The 17,691-nt window shown below is 39.4% G+C and overlaps 1 protein-coding gene across 1 annotated transcript in view; it reads left to right on the forward strand.

The window, feature by feature from the left end:
• LOC143767566 (uncharacterized) overlaps positions 1–17,691 on the forward strand; it is a gene marked incomplete at its 5' end in the record, with an annotated part of 125,550 nt that overhangs the window by 42,094 nt on the left and 65,765 nt on the right. Inside the window, 2 exons of the mRNA XM_077255976.1 lie at positions 7,361–7,684; positions 16,947–17,258. Of these exons, the coding sequence (XP_077112091.1) occupies positions 7,361–7,684; positions 16,947–17,258 (636 nt within the window). The remainder of the gene's footprint in view (positions 1–7,360; positions 7,685–16,946; positions 17,259–17,691) is intronic.

The raw sequence follows: 17,691 nt of genomic DNA on the forward strand, positions 1-17,691 counted from the left end.
ACTCGAGTTGACCGTGAGCTAAATCTACCACACAACTAATAGTAGCCAGGGAGCATACCTACGGCTTCCTAGATGCCACGCGCCAGCCGGAGGTCTAACTACGCCTGGTAGAGGAAGAAACAGACCTGGCTTACCTCTAGGGAAATACCCCAAAAGATGATAGCAGCCCCCCACATGTAATAACGGTGAATTAAGAGGAAAAGACATACACAGTATGAAAGTAGATTTAGCAAAGAGAGGTCCACTTACTAGATAGCAGAAGGATACAAAAGAGGACTTCACGGTCAACTGAAAACCCTTTCAAAACCATCCTGAAATTACTTTAAGACTCCTGTGTCAACTCATGACACAGGAGTGGCAATTTCAGCCCGCAAGAGCTTCCAGCTACAGAGAATTACAAAAACTGCAAACTGGACAAAAGATAGAAAACAAAAGGACAAAGTCCACTTAGCTGATCAGCAGACTAGTAGCAGGAACATGCAACCGAAGGCTCTGGTTACAATGATGACCGGCAAGGAAATGACTGGAGAGCAAGGCTAAATAGGAAACTCCCAAACGCTGATGGAACCAGGTGAACAGAAGCAGCAAAGTGCAAACAAGTCACCAATACCACCAGCAACCACCAGGGAAGCCCAAAAAGCGGATACACAACACTACTGCCTGCACCAGAAAATTAGCACAAACTATTTAGATTAGGAAATGTGGCCTTCTGCCTCCTGCGTGCACCACAATAGTAGAGCAGAAGATTTAGTGTGTCTGGAATAAACTGTTGTCAGAAATGATTCAGATTAAAAAATGTAGGCTGGTCTCTGGACCACACTATTAGCTAAAAGGATTTAGATTCTGAAATGTGATGACAAGCCTGCAAGACAGTACTAGCACAAATAATTTAGATAAAGAAATGGGGCCTCCTTTCTGCACCACAAAATCTTAGCCCAAACAAGTTTGATTAGGAAATGTGACATCCTGCTGGCACCACAATATTAGACCAAAAGATCATGATTGGGAAATGTGGCTTTCTGCCTGCACCACAATATTAGCCCAAACTATTTTCATTAGGAAATCTGGCCTCCTGCCTACACCACAATGTTAGTGCAAATGATTTTGAATAGGAAATGTAGCCTCCTTCCTGCACCACAGTATTAATCCAATTGAATGTGATTAGGAAATGTGGCGCCCTGCCTGCACCACACTATTAGCACAATTGTTTCAGATGATGGAAGGTTGATTTTACACAGGATCCAAAATAGCTGAAGAAACTGACAATAAACTGCATTTCTAACTATCTGAAAACTTGCAGCAGCCACTGTAGCATCCTCTCTGTACTGTTACACTGACAAAATCATGCCACTAAAACAACATATCCCCTTTTTATATGGAGAGGGTCATGTGATTTTGGCAAGCAATTACAGAAGCCCTTGTGTCTGGCATTGTGGATGGTATTTGTGCTGTGATTGTCTGCCAGAATCTACACACATTAAGTTAACAAAAAGAGAAAAAATTAAAAAACAAAAACAGTCCGCCATTCCTCTGACCTCTCCACACTAAATCCCCTCATTAAAGTCCCCCCTGCTCAACATACAGCACCACTATCCTAGCCAAAGTCCTAACAGAAGCATTAGTGGAAACACAATCATTTACTGAACTGTTCACGAGTTTTGCTGACTTTAACCCCTTTCTGTCATTAGACGTACTATTCCGTCCATGTGGGGTGGGCCCTGCTTCCCAAGGACGGAATAGTACGTCATACGCGATCGGCCGCGCTCACGGGGGGAGCGCGGCCGATCGCGGCCGGGTGTCAGCTGCATATCGCAGCTGACATCCGGCACTATGTGCCAGGAGCGGTCACGGACCGCCCCCGGCACATTAACCCCCGGCACACCGCGATCAAACATGATCGCGATGTGCCGGCGGTGCAGGGAAGCATCGCGCAGGGAGAGGGCTCCCTGCGGGCTTCCCTGAGCCCCCCGCAGCAACGCGATGTGATCGCGTTGCTGCGAGGGTCTTACCTCCCTCCCTGCCTGCTCCAGACCCGGATCCAAGATGGCCGCGGATCCGGGTCCTGCAGGGAGGGAGGTGGCTTCACAGAAGCCTGCTCAGTGCAGGCACTGTGAAGCAGCCTGCACTTCTCGCAGATCGGTGATCTGTCAGAGTGCTATGCAAACTGACAGATCACCGATCTGTATTGTCCCCCCCTGGGGCAAAGTAAAAAAGTAAAAAAAAATTTTTCCAAATGTGTAAAAAAAATAAAAAAAAAATATTCCAAAATAATGAAAAAAAAATATATATATTATTCCCATAAATACATTTCTTTATCTAAATAAAATAAAAAAAACAATAAAAGTACACATATTTAGTATCGCCGCGTCCGTAACGACCCGACCTATAAAGCTGGCCCACTAGTTAACCCCTTCAGTAAACACCGTAAGAAAAAAAAAAAAAACGAGGCAAAAAACAACGCTTTATTATCATACCGCCGAACAAAAAGTGGAATAACACGCGATCAAAAAGACTGATATAAATAACCATGGTACCGCTGAAAACGTCATCTTGTCCCGCAAAAAAAGTCCCGCCATACAGCATCATCAGCAAAAAAATAAAAAAGTTATAGTCCTGAGAATAAAGCGATACCAAAATAATTATTTTTTCTATAAAATAGTTTTTATCGTATAAAAGCGCCAAAACATAAAAAAAAGATATAAATGAGATATTGCTGTAATCGTACTGACCCGACGAATAAAACTGCTTTATCAATTTTACCAAACGCGGAACGGTATAAACGCCTCCCCAAAAAGAAGTTCATGAATAGCTGGTTTTTGATCACTCTGCCTCACAAAAATCGGAATAAAAAGCGATCAAAAAATGTCACGTGTCCGAAAATGTTACCAATAAAAACGTCAACGCATCCCGCAAAAAACAAGATCTCACATGACTCTGTGGACTCAAATATGGAAAAATTACAGCTCTCAAAATGTGGTAACGCAAAAAATATTTTTTGCAATGAAAAGCGTCTTTCAGTGTGTGACAGCTACCAATCATAAAAATCCGCTAAAAAACCCGCTATAAAAGTAAATCAAACCCCCCTTCATCACCCCCTTAGTTAGGGAAAAATAAAAAAATTAAAAAATGTATTTATTTCCATTTTCCCATTAGGGTTAGGGTTAGGGCTAGAGTTAGGACTAGAGTTAGGGCTAGGGTTAGGGCTAGGGTTAGGGCTAGGGTTAGGGCTAGGGTTGGGGCTAGGGTTAGGGCTAGGGTCAGGGCTAGTGTTACGGCTAGTGTTAGGGCTAGGGTTATTGCTAGGGTTAGGGCTAGGGTTGGGGCTAGGGTTGGGGCTACAGTTAGGGTTGGGGCTAAAGATAGGGTTAGGGTTTGGATTACATTTACGGTTGGGAATAGGGTTGGGTGTGTCTGGGTTAGAGGAGTGGTTAGGGTTACTGTTGGGATTAGGGTAAGGGGTGTGTTTGGATTAGGGTTTCAGTTATAATTGGGGGGTTTCCACTGTTCGGGCACATCAGGGGCTTTCCAAACGGGATATGGCATCCGATCTGAATTCCAGCTAATTCTGCGTTGAAAAAGGAAAACAGTGCTCCTTCCCTTCCGAGCTCTCCCGTGTGCCCAAACAGGGGTTTACCCCAACATATGGGGTATCAGCGTACTCAGGACAAATTGGACATCATCTTTTGGGGTCCAATTTCTCCTGCTACCCTTGGGAAAATACAAAACTGGGGGCCAAAAAATAAGTTTTGTGGGAAAAAAAAGATTTTTTATTTTCACGGCTCTGCGTTGTAAACTGTAGTGAAACACTTGGGGGTTCAAAGTTCTCACAACACATCTAGATTAGTTCTTTGGGGGGTCTAATTTCCGATATGGGGTCACTTGTGGGAGGTTTGTACTGTTTGCGTACATCAGGGGCTCTGCAAATGCAACGTGACGCCTGCAGACCAATCCATTTAAGTCTGCATTCCAAATGGCACTCCTTCCCTTCCGAGCTCTGTCATGCGCCCAAACAGTGGTTCCCCCCCACATATGGGGTATCAGCATACTCAGGACAAATTAGACAACAACTTTTTGGGTCCAATTTATCCTGATACCCTTGTGAAAATACAAAACTGGGGGCTAAAAAAATCATTTTTGTGAAAAAAAAAAGAATTTTTATTTTCACGGCTCTGCGTTATAAACTGTAGTGAAACACTTGGGGGTTCAAAGTTCTTACAACACATCTAGATAAGTTCCTTGGGGGGTCTAGTTTCCAATATGGGGTCACTTGTGGGGGGTTTGTACTGTTTGGGTACATCAGGGGCTCTGCAAATGCAACGTGACGCCTGCAGACCAATCCATTTAAGTCTGCATTCCAAATGGCGCTCCTTCCCTTCCGAGCTCTGTCATGCGCCCAAACAGTGGTTCCGCCCCACATATCGGGTATCAGCATACTCAGGACAAATTGGACAACACATTTTGGGGTCCAATTTATCCTGTTACCCTTGTGAAAATACAAAACTGGGGGTTAAAAAATCATTTTTGTGAAAAAAAAAAGAATTTATTTTCACGGCTCTGCGTTATAAACTGTAGTGAAACACTTGGGGGTTCAAAGTTCTCACAACACATCTAGATAAGTTCCTTGGGGGGTCTAGTTTCCAATATGGGGTCACTTGTGGGAGGTTTGTACTGTTTGGGTACATCAGGGGCTCTGCAAATGCAACGTGACGCCTGCAGACCAATCCATTTAAGTCTGCATTCCAAATGGCGCTCCTTCCCTTCCGAGCTCTGTCATGCGCCCAAACAGTGGTTCCCCCCCACATATCGGGTATCAGCATACTCAGGACAAATTGGACAACACATTTTGGGGTCCAATTTATCCTGTTACCCTTGTGAAAATACAAAACTGGGGGCTAAAAAATCATTTTTGTGAAAAAAAAAAAGAATTTATTTTCACGGCTCTGCGTTATAAACTGTAGTGAAACACTTGGGGGTTCAAAGTTCTCACAGCACATCTAGATAAGTTCCTTGGGGGGTCTAGTTTCCAATATGGGGTCACTTGTGGGGGGTTTGTACTGTTTGGGTACATCAGGGGCTCTGCAAATGCAACGTGACGCCTGCAGACCAATCCATTTAAGTCTGCATTCCAAATGGCGCTCCTTCCCTTCCGAGCTCTGTCATGCGCCCAAACAGTGGTTCCCCCCCACATATCGGGTATCAGCATACTCAGGACAAATTGGACAACAAATTTTGGGGTCCAATTTATCCTGTTACCCTTGTGAAAATACAAAACTGGGGGCTAAAAAAATCATTTTTGTGAAAAAAAAAAAAGAATTTATTTTCACGGCTCTGCGTTATAAACTGTAGTGAAACACTTGGGGGTTCAAAGCTCTCAAAACACATCTAGATAAGTTCCTTAGGGGGTCTACTTTCCAAAATGGTGTCACTTGTGGGGGTTTTTAATGTTTAGGCACATCAGGGGCTCTGCAAACGCAACATGGCATCCCATCTTAATTCCAGTCAATTTTGCATTGAAAAGTAAAATAGCGCTCCTTCCCTTCCGAGCTCTGCTATGCGCCCAAACAGTGGTTTACCCCCACATATGGGGTATCGTCGTACTCAGGACAAATTGCACAACAACTTTTGTGCTCTAATTTCTTCTCTTACCCTTGGGGAAATAAAAAAATGGGGGCGAAAAGATCATTTTTGTGAAAAAATATTATTTTTTATTTTTACGGCTCTGCATTATAAACTTCTGTGAAGCACTTGTTGGGTCAAAGTGCTCACCACACATCTAGATAAGTTCCTTAGGGGGTCTACTTTCCAAAATGGTGTCACTTGTGGGGGGTTTCAATGCTTAGGCACATCAGGGGCTCTCCAAATGCAACATGGCGTCCCATCTCAATTCCAGTCAATTTTGCATTGAAAAGTCAAATGGCGCTCCTTCCCTTCCGAGCTCTGCCCTGCGCCCAAACAATGGTTTACACCCACATATGGGGTATCAGCGTACTCAGGACAAATTGCACAACAATTTTTGGGGTCCAATTTCTTCTCTTACCCTTGGGAAAATAAAAAATTGGGGGTGAAAAGATCATTTTTGTGAAAAAATATGATTTTTTATTTTTACCGCTCTGCATTATAAACTTCTGTGAAGCACTTGTTGGGTCAAAGTGCTCACCACACATCTAGATAAGTTCCTTAGGGGGTCTACTTTCCAAAATGGTGTCACTTGTGGGGGGTTTCAATGTTTAGGCACATCAGGGGCTCTCCAAATGCAACATGGCGTCCCATCTCAATTCCAGTCAATTTTGCATTGAAAAGTCAAATGGCGCTCCTTTCCTTCCGAGCTCTGCCATGCGCCCAAACAGTGGATTACCCCCACATATGGGGTATCAGCATACTCAGGACAAATTGTACAACAAATTTTGGGGTCTATTTTCTCCTGTTACCCTTGGTAAAATAAAACAAATTGGATCTGAAATAAATTTTGTGTGAAAAAAAGTTAAATGTTCATTTTTATTTAAACATTCCAAAAATTCCTGTGAAACACCTGAAGGGTTAATAAACTTTTTGAAAGTGGTTTTGAGTACCTTGAGGGGTGCAGTTTTTAGAATGGTGTCACACTTGAGTATTTTCTATCATATAGACCCCTCAAAATGACTTCAAATGAGATGTGGTCCCTAAAAAAAAATGGTGTTGTAAAAATGAGAAATTGCTGGTCAACTTTTAACCCTTATAACTCTGTCACAAAAAAAAATTTTGGTTCCAAAATTGTGCTGATGTAAAGTAGACATGTGGGAAATGTTACTTATGAAGTATTTTGCGTGACATATGTCTGTGATTTAAGGGCATAAAAATTAAAAGTTGGAAAATTGCGAAATTTTCAAAATTTTCGCCAAATATTCATTTTTTTCACAAATAAACGCAACTTATATCGAATAAATTTTACCACTATCATGAAGTACAATATGTCACGAGAAAACAATGTCAGAATCGCCAAGATCCGTTGAAGCGTTCCAGAGTTATAGCCTCATAAAGGGACAGTGGTCAGAATTGTAAAAATTGGCCCGGTCATTAACGTGCAAACCACCCTTGGGGGTGAAGGGGTTAAGGGAAAATGCACGTAAATCCGAACACAAATTCAAATGAGCTCCTTTCATGCCAAATTTGAGATTGCTGAAAGGTATCCGAATAAATCCACTCATCACTATTTATAAAAATTTGCTTTAACATGTATTTTGGTTTTAAACACTACAAAGGGCTGAATAGGCAGGGTATTTAGTAACAATAATACAAATGCTTTATAGGGGATCTGTCAGGTTCCCTTTAAGATAATTTATAATTCATTGTTTTCAGAAATGACCATTCTCCTTTTTTTTAGGTTCAGGTTCAGACTTGTCTATAAGACTGGTAAATGGCAATGGTCAATGTAACGGTCGTGTAGAAATCCTCTATAATGGAGCATGGGGAACTGTGTGTGATGATTATTGGGATATTAATGCTGCACAAGTTGTATGCCGGCAGTTAAATTGTGGCCAAGCTCTTGCATTTAATGGCAGTGCAGCATTTGGCCAAGGACAAGGAGTAATTGTATTGGATGATGTGCAATGCACCGGCAATGAACAACACGTATGGGACTGTCTACACCAACCATTTACAGTGAATAACTGTGGACATAATGAAGATGCTGGAGTCGTCTGCTCAGGTATATTTTCAAAATGATGAAATCTTATACAATCATCTGATATGATATGTTGTTTGCATAGATGTTCAAGTAATCCACATTTTCATATTTTCTACTACTAAGGGTAACTCAAACAATCAATAGTTTTTATAAGAAAATCTTGAAGGACTAGAGGCACTTTGGTTCCTTCCCTATTAAGTCCAAAATGTTAAGAGGTTTTATGTGCTAGTAGGATTCCTTTGTGAGGTCATTGACACATCAATAATAAGATGCTGATGGGTTTCTGTTATAGGGTTTATTCCACATATTAATTATTAATGTAGTGTTTGACTATCCATAACCAATATTTGGCTAATATTAGATTAGGAAATGTGGTCTACTGCCTGAACCAGAAAATTAGCACAAACTATTTAGATTAGGAAATGTGGCCTCCTGCCTCCTGCGTGCACCACAATAGTAGAGCAGAAGATTTAGTGTGTCTGGAATAAACTGTTGTCATAAATGATTCAGATTAAAAAATGTAGGCTGGTCTCTGGACCACACTATTAGCTAAAAGGATTTATATTCTGAAATGTGATCACAAGCCTGCAAGACAGTACTAGCACAAATAATTTAGATAAAGAAATGGGGCCTCCTTTCTGCACCACAAAATCTTAGCCCAAACAAGTTTGATTAGGAAATGTGACATCCTGCTGGCACCACAATATTAGACCAAAAGATCATGATTGGGAAATGTGGCTTTCTGCCTGTACCACAATATTAGCCCAAACTATTTTCATTAGGAAATCTGGCCTCCTGCCTACACCACAATGTTAGTGCAAACGATTTTGAATAGGAAATGTAGCCTTCTTCCTGCACCACAGTATTAATCCAATTGAATGTGATTAGGAAATGTGGTGCCCTGCCTGCACCACACTATTAGCACAATTGTTTCAGATGATGGAAGGTTGATTTTACACAGGATCCAAAATAGCTGAAGAAACTGACAATAAACTGCATTTCTAACTATCTGAAAACTTGCAGCAGCCACTGTAGCATCCTCTCTGTACTGTTACACTGACAAAATCATGCCACTAAAACAACATATCCCCTTTTTATATGGAGAGGGTCATGTGATTTTGGCAAGCAATTACAGAAGCCCTTGTGTCTGGCATTGTGGATGGTATTTGTGCTGTGATTGTCTGCCAGAATCTACACACATTAAGTTAACAAAAAGAGAAAAAATTAAAAAACAAAAACAGTCCGCCATTCCTCTGACCTCTCCACACTAAATCCCCTCATTAAAGACCCCCCTACTCAACATACAGCACCTCTATCCTAGCCAAAGTCCTAACAGAAGCATTAGTGGAAACACAATCATTTACTGAACTGTTCATGAGTTTTGCTCACTTTAAGGGAAAATGCACGTAAATCCGAACACAAATTCAAATGAGCTCCTTTCGTGCCCAATTTGAGATTGCTGAAAAGTATCCGAATAAATCCACTCATAACTATTTATAAAGATTTGCTTTAACATGTATTTTGGTTTTAAACACTACAAAGGGCTGAATAGGCAGGGTATATAGTAACAATAATACAAATGCTTTATAGGGGATCTGTCAGGTTCCCTTTAAGGTCTTCAAAAGGAGATTTGTAGTTAAATTTCCGCGCTGCCGCTAAGATGAATTTCAGGAGAGTATAGTTGATTCACAGTGGTTTTATTCAACGCGTTTCAGGGGTCTCATGCCCCCTTCATCAGGAAATACCACACAGAATATACAGGCATCACAGGTATAAATAGTTTTGCTAGGTTAAAAAAATGAGCTCCACCAGGTCAGATGACTCAGTGTCAAAGTTCAATGGTAACACACAATTAACAATTCAAACGATTAGAGAGGTATATACAATGACAAAATACAATTACTTCTTTTATGTTTCTAGACAATAGTTCCAAATTTGCAACATTAAGGAGGAAATTTAAAATTAAAAAAAAAAAAAAAAAATCTCTACTTAATTGGACAAGAACCTGTAAGAAAAAGAGCTACTCCAGTTCAGAAGCGAATGCCTTACAGATGGACTACCATGTGGAATCAACAAGTTGCTATTTTCTTATCGTGAATCCATTGGAATCTTTACATTAAATGTGGAATAAAATCATGTTTTATTATTTTCCATTAAAAAATATAAATATATATATGAAAATTAATTTGTCGTGGTTTGGGGTGATCTAAAAATAAGAGTATCAATTTAAGCAGCAAACCAGCGCTCGAAGTGAGCGCAGAAACAAAATGAAAGTGACACTTTACCTGTCCAAGGACCAATAATAGATATATTTAACAAGAGACAATATAACATTGCCAAGGGAGGGGAATGAATGAATACACAGCACTCGGTGGCCTCAAAGAACAGCAGATAAACTGGGACGCCTGGCAGCAGAGAAAAGGATGATTGAGTTAAGTGCTCCTGCCGGGAGGGGTCATTACACCCTGTGAAGCTGCCACAATCAGCACCAGCTCCCTGGATTTAATCTCAAGAGTCAAAAACCATTATTCAGGACACAGTTGTGATGGAGACAATTTGTATGTAATAAAGGAGTGAAAACGCTCCTCTCCAGGGCAGACTCAGACTATTCCCACATGAGGAGTTTGAGGAAATTACAACTAAACATATCAATGAATGACTCCAAGATAATCCTAAATGAAAATGTAAATTTAAATCTTAGGTGGCTCACAGCACAAAGGATTAAAAAATCAATCATAACTATACAAATAAAAATATAAATATAGATATATCAATAAAAATATAAATATAGATATATCGAATTCATAAAAAAGGGGGGAGGGCTACGCATTCAGATAAAACCTTGGTAGTTTCTTTAAATATATATAAATAAATAAAAATATAAAAGTGGGGGGGTGGAGAAGAAAAAAAAAAAAGTACTATTCAGATGAAAACCTCAGTTATTTCATTTAAGCCTTGTGGTTTTAGGCTCCCTAATTTGTAGATCCAATATACTTCTTTCCTATTTAGTTTCATGGATCTATTAGGTACATGCTTAGGTATATAATCAATAGGGCTGATTTTTAATAGTTTAAAGTCCTTATTATGCACTAGGGCATAATGTCTGGACAGACCATGAGTGAGTAAGCCTTTTTTTATATTGTGACGATGGGAATTCAGTCTGAGGTGAAGGGGCTGTGTGGTTCTCCCCACATACTGTTTACCACAGGGACATTCAATAACATATATTACAAAGTCAGAATTGCAATTCAGAAAAAAAGGAATCATAAATTTTTCTTTAGTGGAGCAGGAAATTATAAAATCAGATTTATGATTTATGCTGGAACAGCATAAGCAATTTTTTGTGCCACATTTAAAAATTCCTTTGGTGGAATTACTGGTGAGAAACCCATTGGCCCCTGTATGGGATCTCAGGCGGCTAGGGGCTATTAAGTCCTTAATTGTGGGGGCTCTTCGAAATGTGATCCCCGGATTTCTTGGAAGAATTCTATTCAAAATAGGATCATTTAGCAGTATGTGCCAATTTTTGTGGAAAATTTTACGGATTTCCTTGTGTTCGGTGGAAAATTGTGTTATGAAGTTCAGTGCATAATTATTATTAGTTACTCTTTTTTCTTTCTGCTCTAATAATGTTCCCTGATTTAATTTAATAGAGTTTTTGAAGGCGTTTTTAATTAAATGTGAAGGATAGTTCTGGGCACAAAATCTTTTCTATAGAACATTAGACTGGTCTTTGAAGTCTGTGTCTAATGAACAGTTCTTTCTGATACGGTTAAATTGGTTGCTGGGAATATTATTTAACCATTTGTTGTAGTGTCCACTACTGTAATGGATGTAACCATTAGTATCTACTTTTTTTAAAAATGTTTTACTACAAATCTTTTCTTCTTTAACAAAAAGGGTGACATCTAAAAAATTGATTAAAAAATTATTATGGACTACTGTAGTGTTGAGCATTCCGATGCTGCAAGTATCGGGTATCGGCCGATACTTGCTGTATCGGAATTCCGATACCGGGATTCCGATACTCTTGTGGTATCGGGTATCGGGTATCGCAACAACATTAATGTTAAAATGTGTAAAAGAGAGAATTAAAATAAAAAATATCGCTATACTCACCTCTCCGACGCAGCCGGGACTTCAGCGAGGGAACCGGCAGCGTTGTTTGTTTAAAATTCGCGCTATTACTTGGTTACGTGAATTCCCGGCTTGTGATTGGTCAGGTCGGCCACGTTGCCGGGACGCGGACCAATCACAGCAAGCCGTGACGAAATTACGTCACGGCTTGCTGTGATTGGTCCGCGTCCCGGCAATATGGCCGCCCTGACCAATCACAAGCCGTGACATCACGGGAGGCTGGACACGCGCCCATTTTAAAATGAGCGCGTCCAGCCTCCCGGCTTGTGATTGGTTGACCGCGGCGCAACCAATCACAAGCCGTGACGTCACAGGAGGCTGGACACGCACCCATTTTAAAATGAGCGCGTCCAGCCTCCCGGCTTGTGATTGGTTGACCGCGGCGCAACCAATCACAAGCCGTGACGTCACGGGAGGCTGGACACGCGCCCATTTTAAAATGAGCGCGTCCAGCCTCCCGGCTTGTGATTGGTTGACCGCGGCGCAACCAATCACAAGCCGTGACGTCACGGGAGGCTGGACACGCGCCCATTTTAAAATGAGCGCGTGTCCAGCCTCCCGTGACGTCACGGCTTGTGATTGGTCAGGGCGGCCATATTGCCGGGACGCGGACCAATCACAGCAAGCCGTGACGTAATTTCGTCACGGCTTGCTGTGATTGGTCCGCGTCCCGGCAACATGGCCGACCTGACCAATCACAAGCCGGGAATTCACGTAACCAAGTAATAGCGCGAATTTTAAACAAACAACGCTGCCGGTTCCCTCGCTGAAGTCCCGGCTGCGTCGGACAGGTGAGTATAGCGATATTTTTTATTTTAATTCTTTCTTTTACACATTTATATGGTTCCCAGGGCCTGAAGGAGAGTTTCCTCTCCTTCAGACCCTGGGAACCATCAGGAATACCGTCCGATACATGAGTCCCATTGACTTGTATTGGTATCGGGTATCGGTATCGGATTGGATCCGATATTTTGCCGGTATCGGCCGATACTTTCCGATACCGATACTTTCAAGTATCGGACGGTATCGCTCAACACTACTGTAAAAGAAAGATTCCAACTATTAAAATGTATTGTCTGGATAAAATTTTCAATATTAGTAGTGGAGTTGTCCCAAATAAAAAATAAATCATCAATGAATCTCTTATATAAAATAATATTTTTACACCAATTCTCATTAAGAATAAAAATGTCTTCAAAAATCCCCATAAAAAGGTTAGCAAACATAGGCGCTACCTTCGAGCCCATTGCGGTCCCCTTGATTTGTTGAAAAAATAATTTATCAAAAGTAAAATAATTGTTTTTCAGTATAAAATCAATTCCTTTTATAATAAAATCCTTTTGTGCCGAAGAAAGCCTATTATCAGATTTTAAAAATTGATAAAAACAATTTGTGCCAACATCATGTGCAATATTAGAGTAAAGTGCTGTAACATCCATAGTAATAAATACATAATGCGGTTTCCAAGTGACCTCTTGCAGTAAACACAATAGATGGGTTGAGTCTCTGAGGTGACTTTTTAGATTAAACACATGCGGTAACATTATCCTATCGATATAGTGGTCTAAATTTGAGGTTAGAGAATTGATACCTGCAATTATCGGTCTGCCAGGGGGATTATGAAGACTTTTGTGCACTTTTGGCAGATGGTAAAAAAAAGGGATACTGGGGTTCTTAATGATTAAAAAATTATTCTCCTTACTATTAAAGATATTCTGTGAAACCCCCTCAGCGATAAGAGCATTATAGGCTTTAATAGAGTTGGAGTAGTTACTCAAAGAGCTTTTTACGTAATAATCAGTGTCAGATAAAATCCTATTAGCTTCATTGATGTAGTCGCATCGGTTCTGAATTACTATCCCTCCTCCTTTGTCGGCCGGTCTAATCACAATCAAATTATTAAGTGAAAGTGCTTTCAATGCTTGTTTCTCTTGCAAATTAAGATTGGATTTCATCTTTTTATTGCTGACAGCACTTCGTGTAATTTTCTCAAATTCTTTTAATACGATGTCATTAAAGGCATTAATTTGGTGGCTTTTGTCTTCTAACGGATAAAAATTAGATTTAGATGGTACATCTAGGTGAAAAACATCTAAAGCCCCATGGGCGCCTTCTTCAACACCTGAGGAATTAACTGTGGTGTCTTTAGCAAAGTGTCTTTTCAGGGTAAGCTTTCTAATAAAAATCTGTAAGTCCAAAAAGAGGTCAAAGTCCTTAGATTTATTATTGGGACAAAATGATAATCCTTTAGAGAGAAGAGCTGTATCGTTCGTAGTTAGAATATATTCAGATAAATTAAAAATATTATTAGAAGTACAGCCCTCATCATTACTTACTAGGGTATTCTTTTCCCTCTCTTTTTTTCTCCCACCTCTTGTTCCTCTATAGCATTTTTTCTTTTTCCGTTTTTTGGAAGAAAGAACTGATTTAATTGTGGGGTGTTTTTCAAAGCACGGGGTAAAAAAGGAACAGTACCATTATTGGAAGCATTTGAGTTGTCAAGTATAAAGGTATTACCAATTTGTGGGGTTATGATCACATCAGTTTTTGGAATATTAGGTTTATCAGGTATAATGGTATTAGAGGGCTGTGAAGGTATAAGCATGCTTGGTGTTGTGTCATGAATAGATAGATCTAGCAATGAGATAGGAAAAGGGGGGGAAGAGTCAGAAAAAGAGGTGTCCCCCCTTTTTTCATGTGAAAAGGATCTTTTGGAGGTAGAAGAATTTTCTTCTTTTTCTTTATCCCCATTTATTTGGTTAATCTGTATTTTAATTTTTTATAGATGTTCCCTAGCCTCAAGCAGGGTTTGGGAGTGATTAAGAAAACTCTTATTGAGCGTTTTAGAAGAGGTTTTGGGAGTGCTCATATTGTCTGGAGGGATACTGGAGATAGAATTATTATTCACGTTTGTAATGTGAGTCTTGACTGGGAGGGATCGTTCTATATGAGGATCAGTGTCCAGCTGCTTTGTAGTGGACTTACATGAAACAGGATTATCTATAGTAGGTGTGTTTGTATTGTTAACATTTACATTTTTATTTTTGGTATTAATTTTCTGTTTATAATCTTCCCTGTCCCGCTGCAGTTTTTTAGATTTTCTCGTTATAGTGTCATTTTCTAGCTGCATTATAAATGTCGTGACATTAGAGTTTATTCTCTTATATTCAGGGTGTGCTAAAAACGGTAACAGATCATTATGAATTTGTCTGATCTTAATTGTTGCTATATCACACAGTTGAGATCTCTTTTTAAAAAGGCATGTCAACATCTCTGTCATGCAATTATTTAAAATATTATTCCAGTCACTTGTAAACGCCGGATCACCAGGAAAGGGAGAGTCATGTGTTATTCTAAGCCCCCTAGGGCAAATATTTTCCCTCAAATAGATATCATGAAACTGGGCGTCCAGATTAAAATGGCGTTCTTCTTTAAGTGCTTCTTTAAAATTGTAAAAGATTTTTCGGAGATTTTTTGTTTCTTCATCAGAGAATACTTGTTGATTTAGTTCCACAGTGGAGCTGGGTTCAACAAAACCAATTGTCTGTTTAATCAGGCGTTCTCTAGAGGCCAAGCGATTTTGAAAGTATTCCATAGTAGAAAGAGATGAGAATGTAACGAACCCTCTGCTGCTGTAAAGTCTTTCTTTAAAACATTAGACTGCTCTTTGAAGTCTGTGTCTAATGAACAGTTCTTTCTGATACGGTTAAATTGGTTGCTGGGAATATTATTTAACCATTTGTTGTAGTGTCCACTACTGTAATGGATGTAGCCATTAGTATCTACTTTTTAAAAAAATGTTTTACTACAAATCTTTTCTTCTTTAACAAAAAGGGTGACATCTAAAAAATTGATTAAAAAATTATTATGAACTACTGTAAAAGAAAGATTCAAACTATTAAAATGTATTGTCTGGATAAAATTTTCAATATTATTAGTGGAGTTGTCCCAAATAAAAAATAAATCATCAATGAATCTCTTATATAAAATAATATTTTTACACCAATTCTCATTAAGAAAAAAATGTCTTCAAAAATCCCCATAAAAAGGTTAGCAAACGTAGGCGCTACCTTCGAGCCCATTGCGGTCCCCTTGATTTGTTGAAAAAATAATTTATCAAAAGTAAAATAATTGTTTTTCAGTATAAAATCAATTCCTTTTATAATAAAATCCTTTTGTGCCGAAGAAAGCCTATTATCAGATTTTAAAAATTGATAAAAACAATTTGTGCCAACATCATGTGCAATATTAGAGTAAAGTGCTGTAACATCCATAGTAATAAATACATAATGCGGTTTTGAATTGGAAATGTAGCCTCCTTCCTGCACCACAGTATTAATCCAATTGAATGTGATTAGGAAATGTGGCGCCCTGCCTGCACCACACTATTAGCACAATCGTTTCAGATGATGGAAGGTTGATTTTACACAGGATCCAAAATAGCTGAAGAAACTGACAATAAACTGCATTTCTAACTATCTGAAATCTTGCAGCAGCCACTGTAGCATCCTCTCTGTACTGTTACACTGACAAAATCATGCCACCAAAACAACATATCCCCTTTTTATATGGAGAGGGTCATGTGATTTTGGCAACCAATTGCAGAAGCCCTTGTGTCTGGCATTGTGGATGGTATTTGTGCTGTGATTGTCTGCCAGAATCTACACACATTCAGTTAACAAAAAGAGAAAAAATTAAAAAACAAAAACAGTCTGCCATTCCTCTGACCTCTCCACACTAAATCCCTTCATTAAAGACCCCCCCGCTCAACATACAGCACCACTATCCTAGCCACAGTCCTAACAAAAGCATTAGTGGAAACACAATCATTTACTGAACTGTTCACGAGTTTTGCTGACTTTAAGGGAAAATGCACGTAAATCCGAACACAAATTCAAATGAGCTCCTTTCGTGCCCAATTTGAGATTGCTGAAAGGTTTCCGAATAAATCCACTCATAACTATTTATAAAGATTTGCTTTAACATGTATTTTGGTTTTAAACACTACAAAGGGCTGAATAGGCAGGGTATTTAGTAACAATAATACAAATGCTTTATAGGGGATCTGTCAGGTTCCCTTTAAGATAATTTATAATTCATTGTTTTCAGAAATGACCATTCTCCTTTTTTTTAGGTTCAGGTTCAGACTTGTCTATAAGACTGGTAAATGGCAATGGTCAATGTAACGGTCGTGTAGAAATCCTCTATAATGGAGCATGGGGAACTGTGTGTGATGATTATTGGGATACTAATGCTGCACAAGTTGTATGCCGGCAGTTAAATTGTGGCCAAGCTCTTGCATTTAATGGCAGTGCTGCATTTGGCCAAGGACAAGGAGTAATTGTATTGGATGATGTGCAATGCACCGGCAATGAACAACACGTATGGGACTGTCTACACCAACCATTTACAGTGAATAACTGTGGACATAATGAAGATGCTGGAGTCATCTGCTCAGGTATATTTTCAAAATGATGAAATCTTATACAATCATCTGATATGATATGTTGTTTGCATAGATGTTCAAGTAATCCACATTTTCATATTTTCTACTACCAAGGGTAACTCAAACAATCAATAGTTTTTATAAGAAAATCTTGAAGGACTAGAGGCACTTTGGTTCCTTCCCTATTAAGTCCAAAATGTTAAGAGGTTTTATGTGCTAGTAGGATGCCTTTGTGAGGTCATTGACATATCAATAATAAGAAGCTGATGGGTTTCTGTTATAGGGTTTTATTCCACATATTAATTATTAATGAAGTGTTTGACTATCCATAACCAATATTTGGCTAATATTAGATTAAGAAATGTGGTCTACTGCCTGCACCAGAAAATTAGCACAAACTATTTAGATTAGGAAATGTGGCCTCCTGCCTCCTGCGTGCACCACA

Source organism: Ranitomeya variabilis, chromosome 4 (genome assembly GCF_051348905.1).
Source record: "Ranitomeya variabilis isolate aRanVar5 chromosome 4, aRanVar5.hap1, whole genome shotgun sequence".
NCBI classification, from domain to species: Eukaryota; Metazoa; Chordata; class Amphibia; order Anura; family Dendrobatidae; genus Ranitomeya; species Ranitomeya variabilis.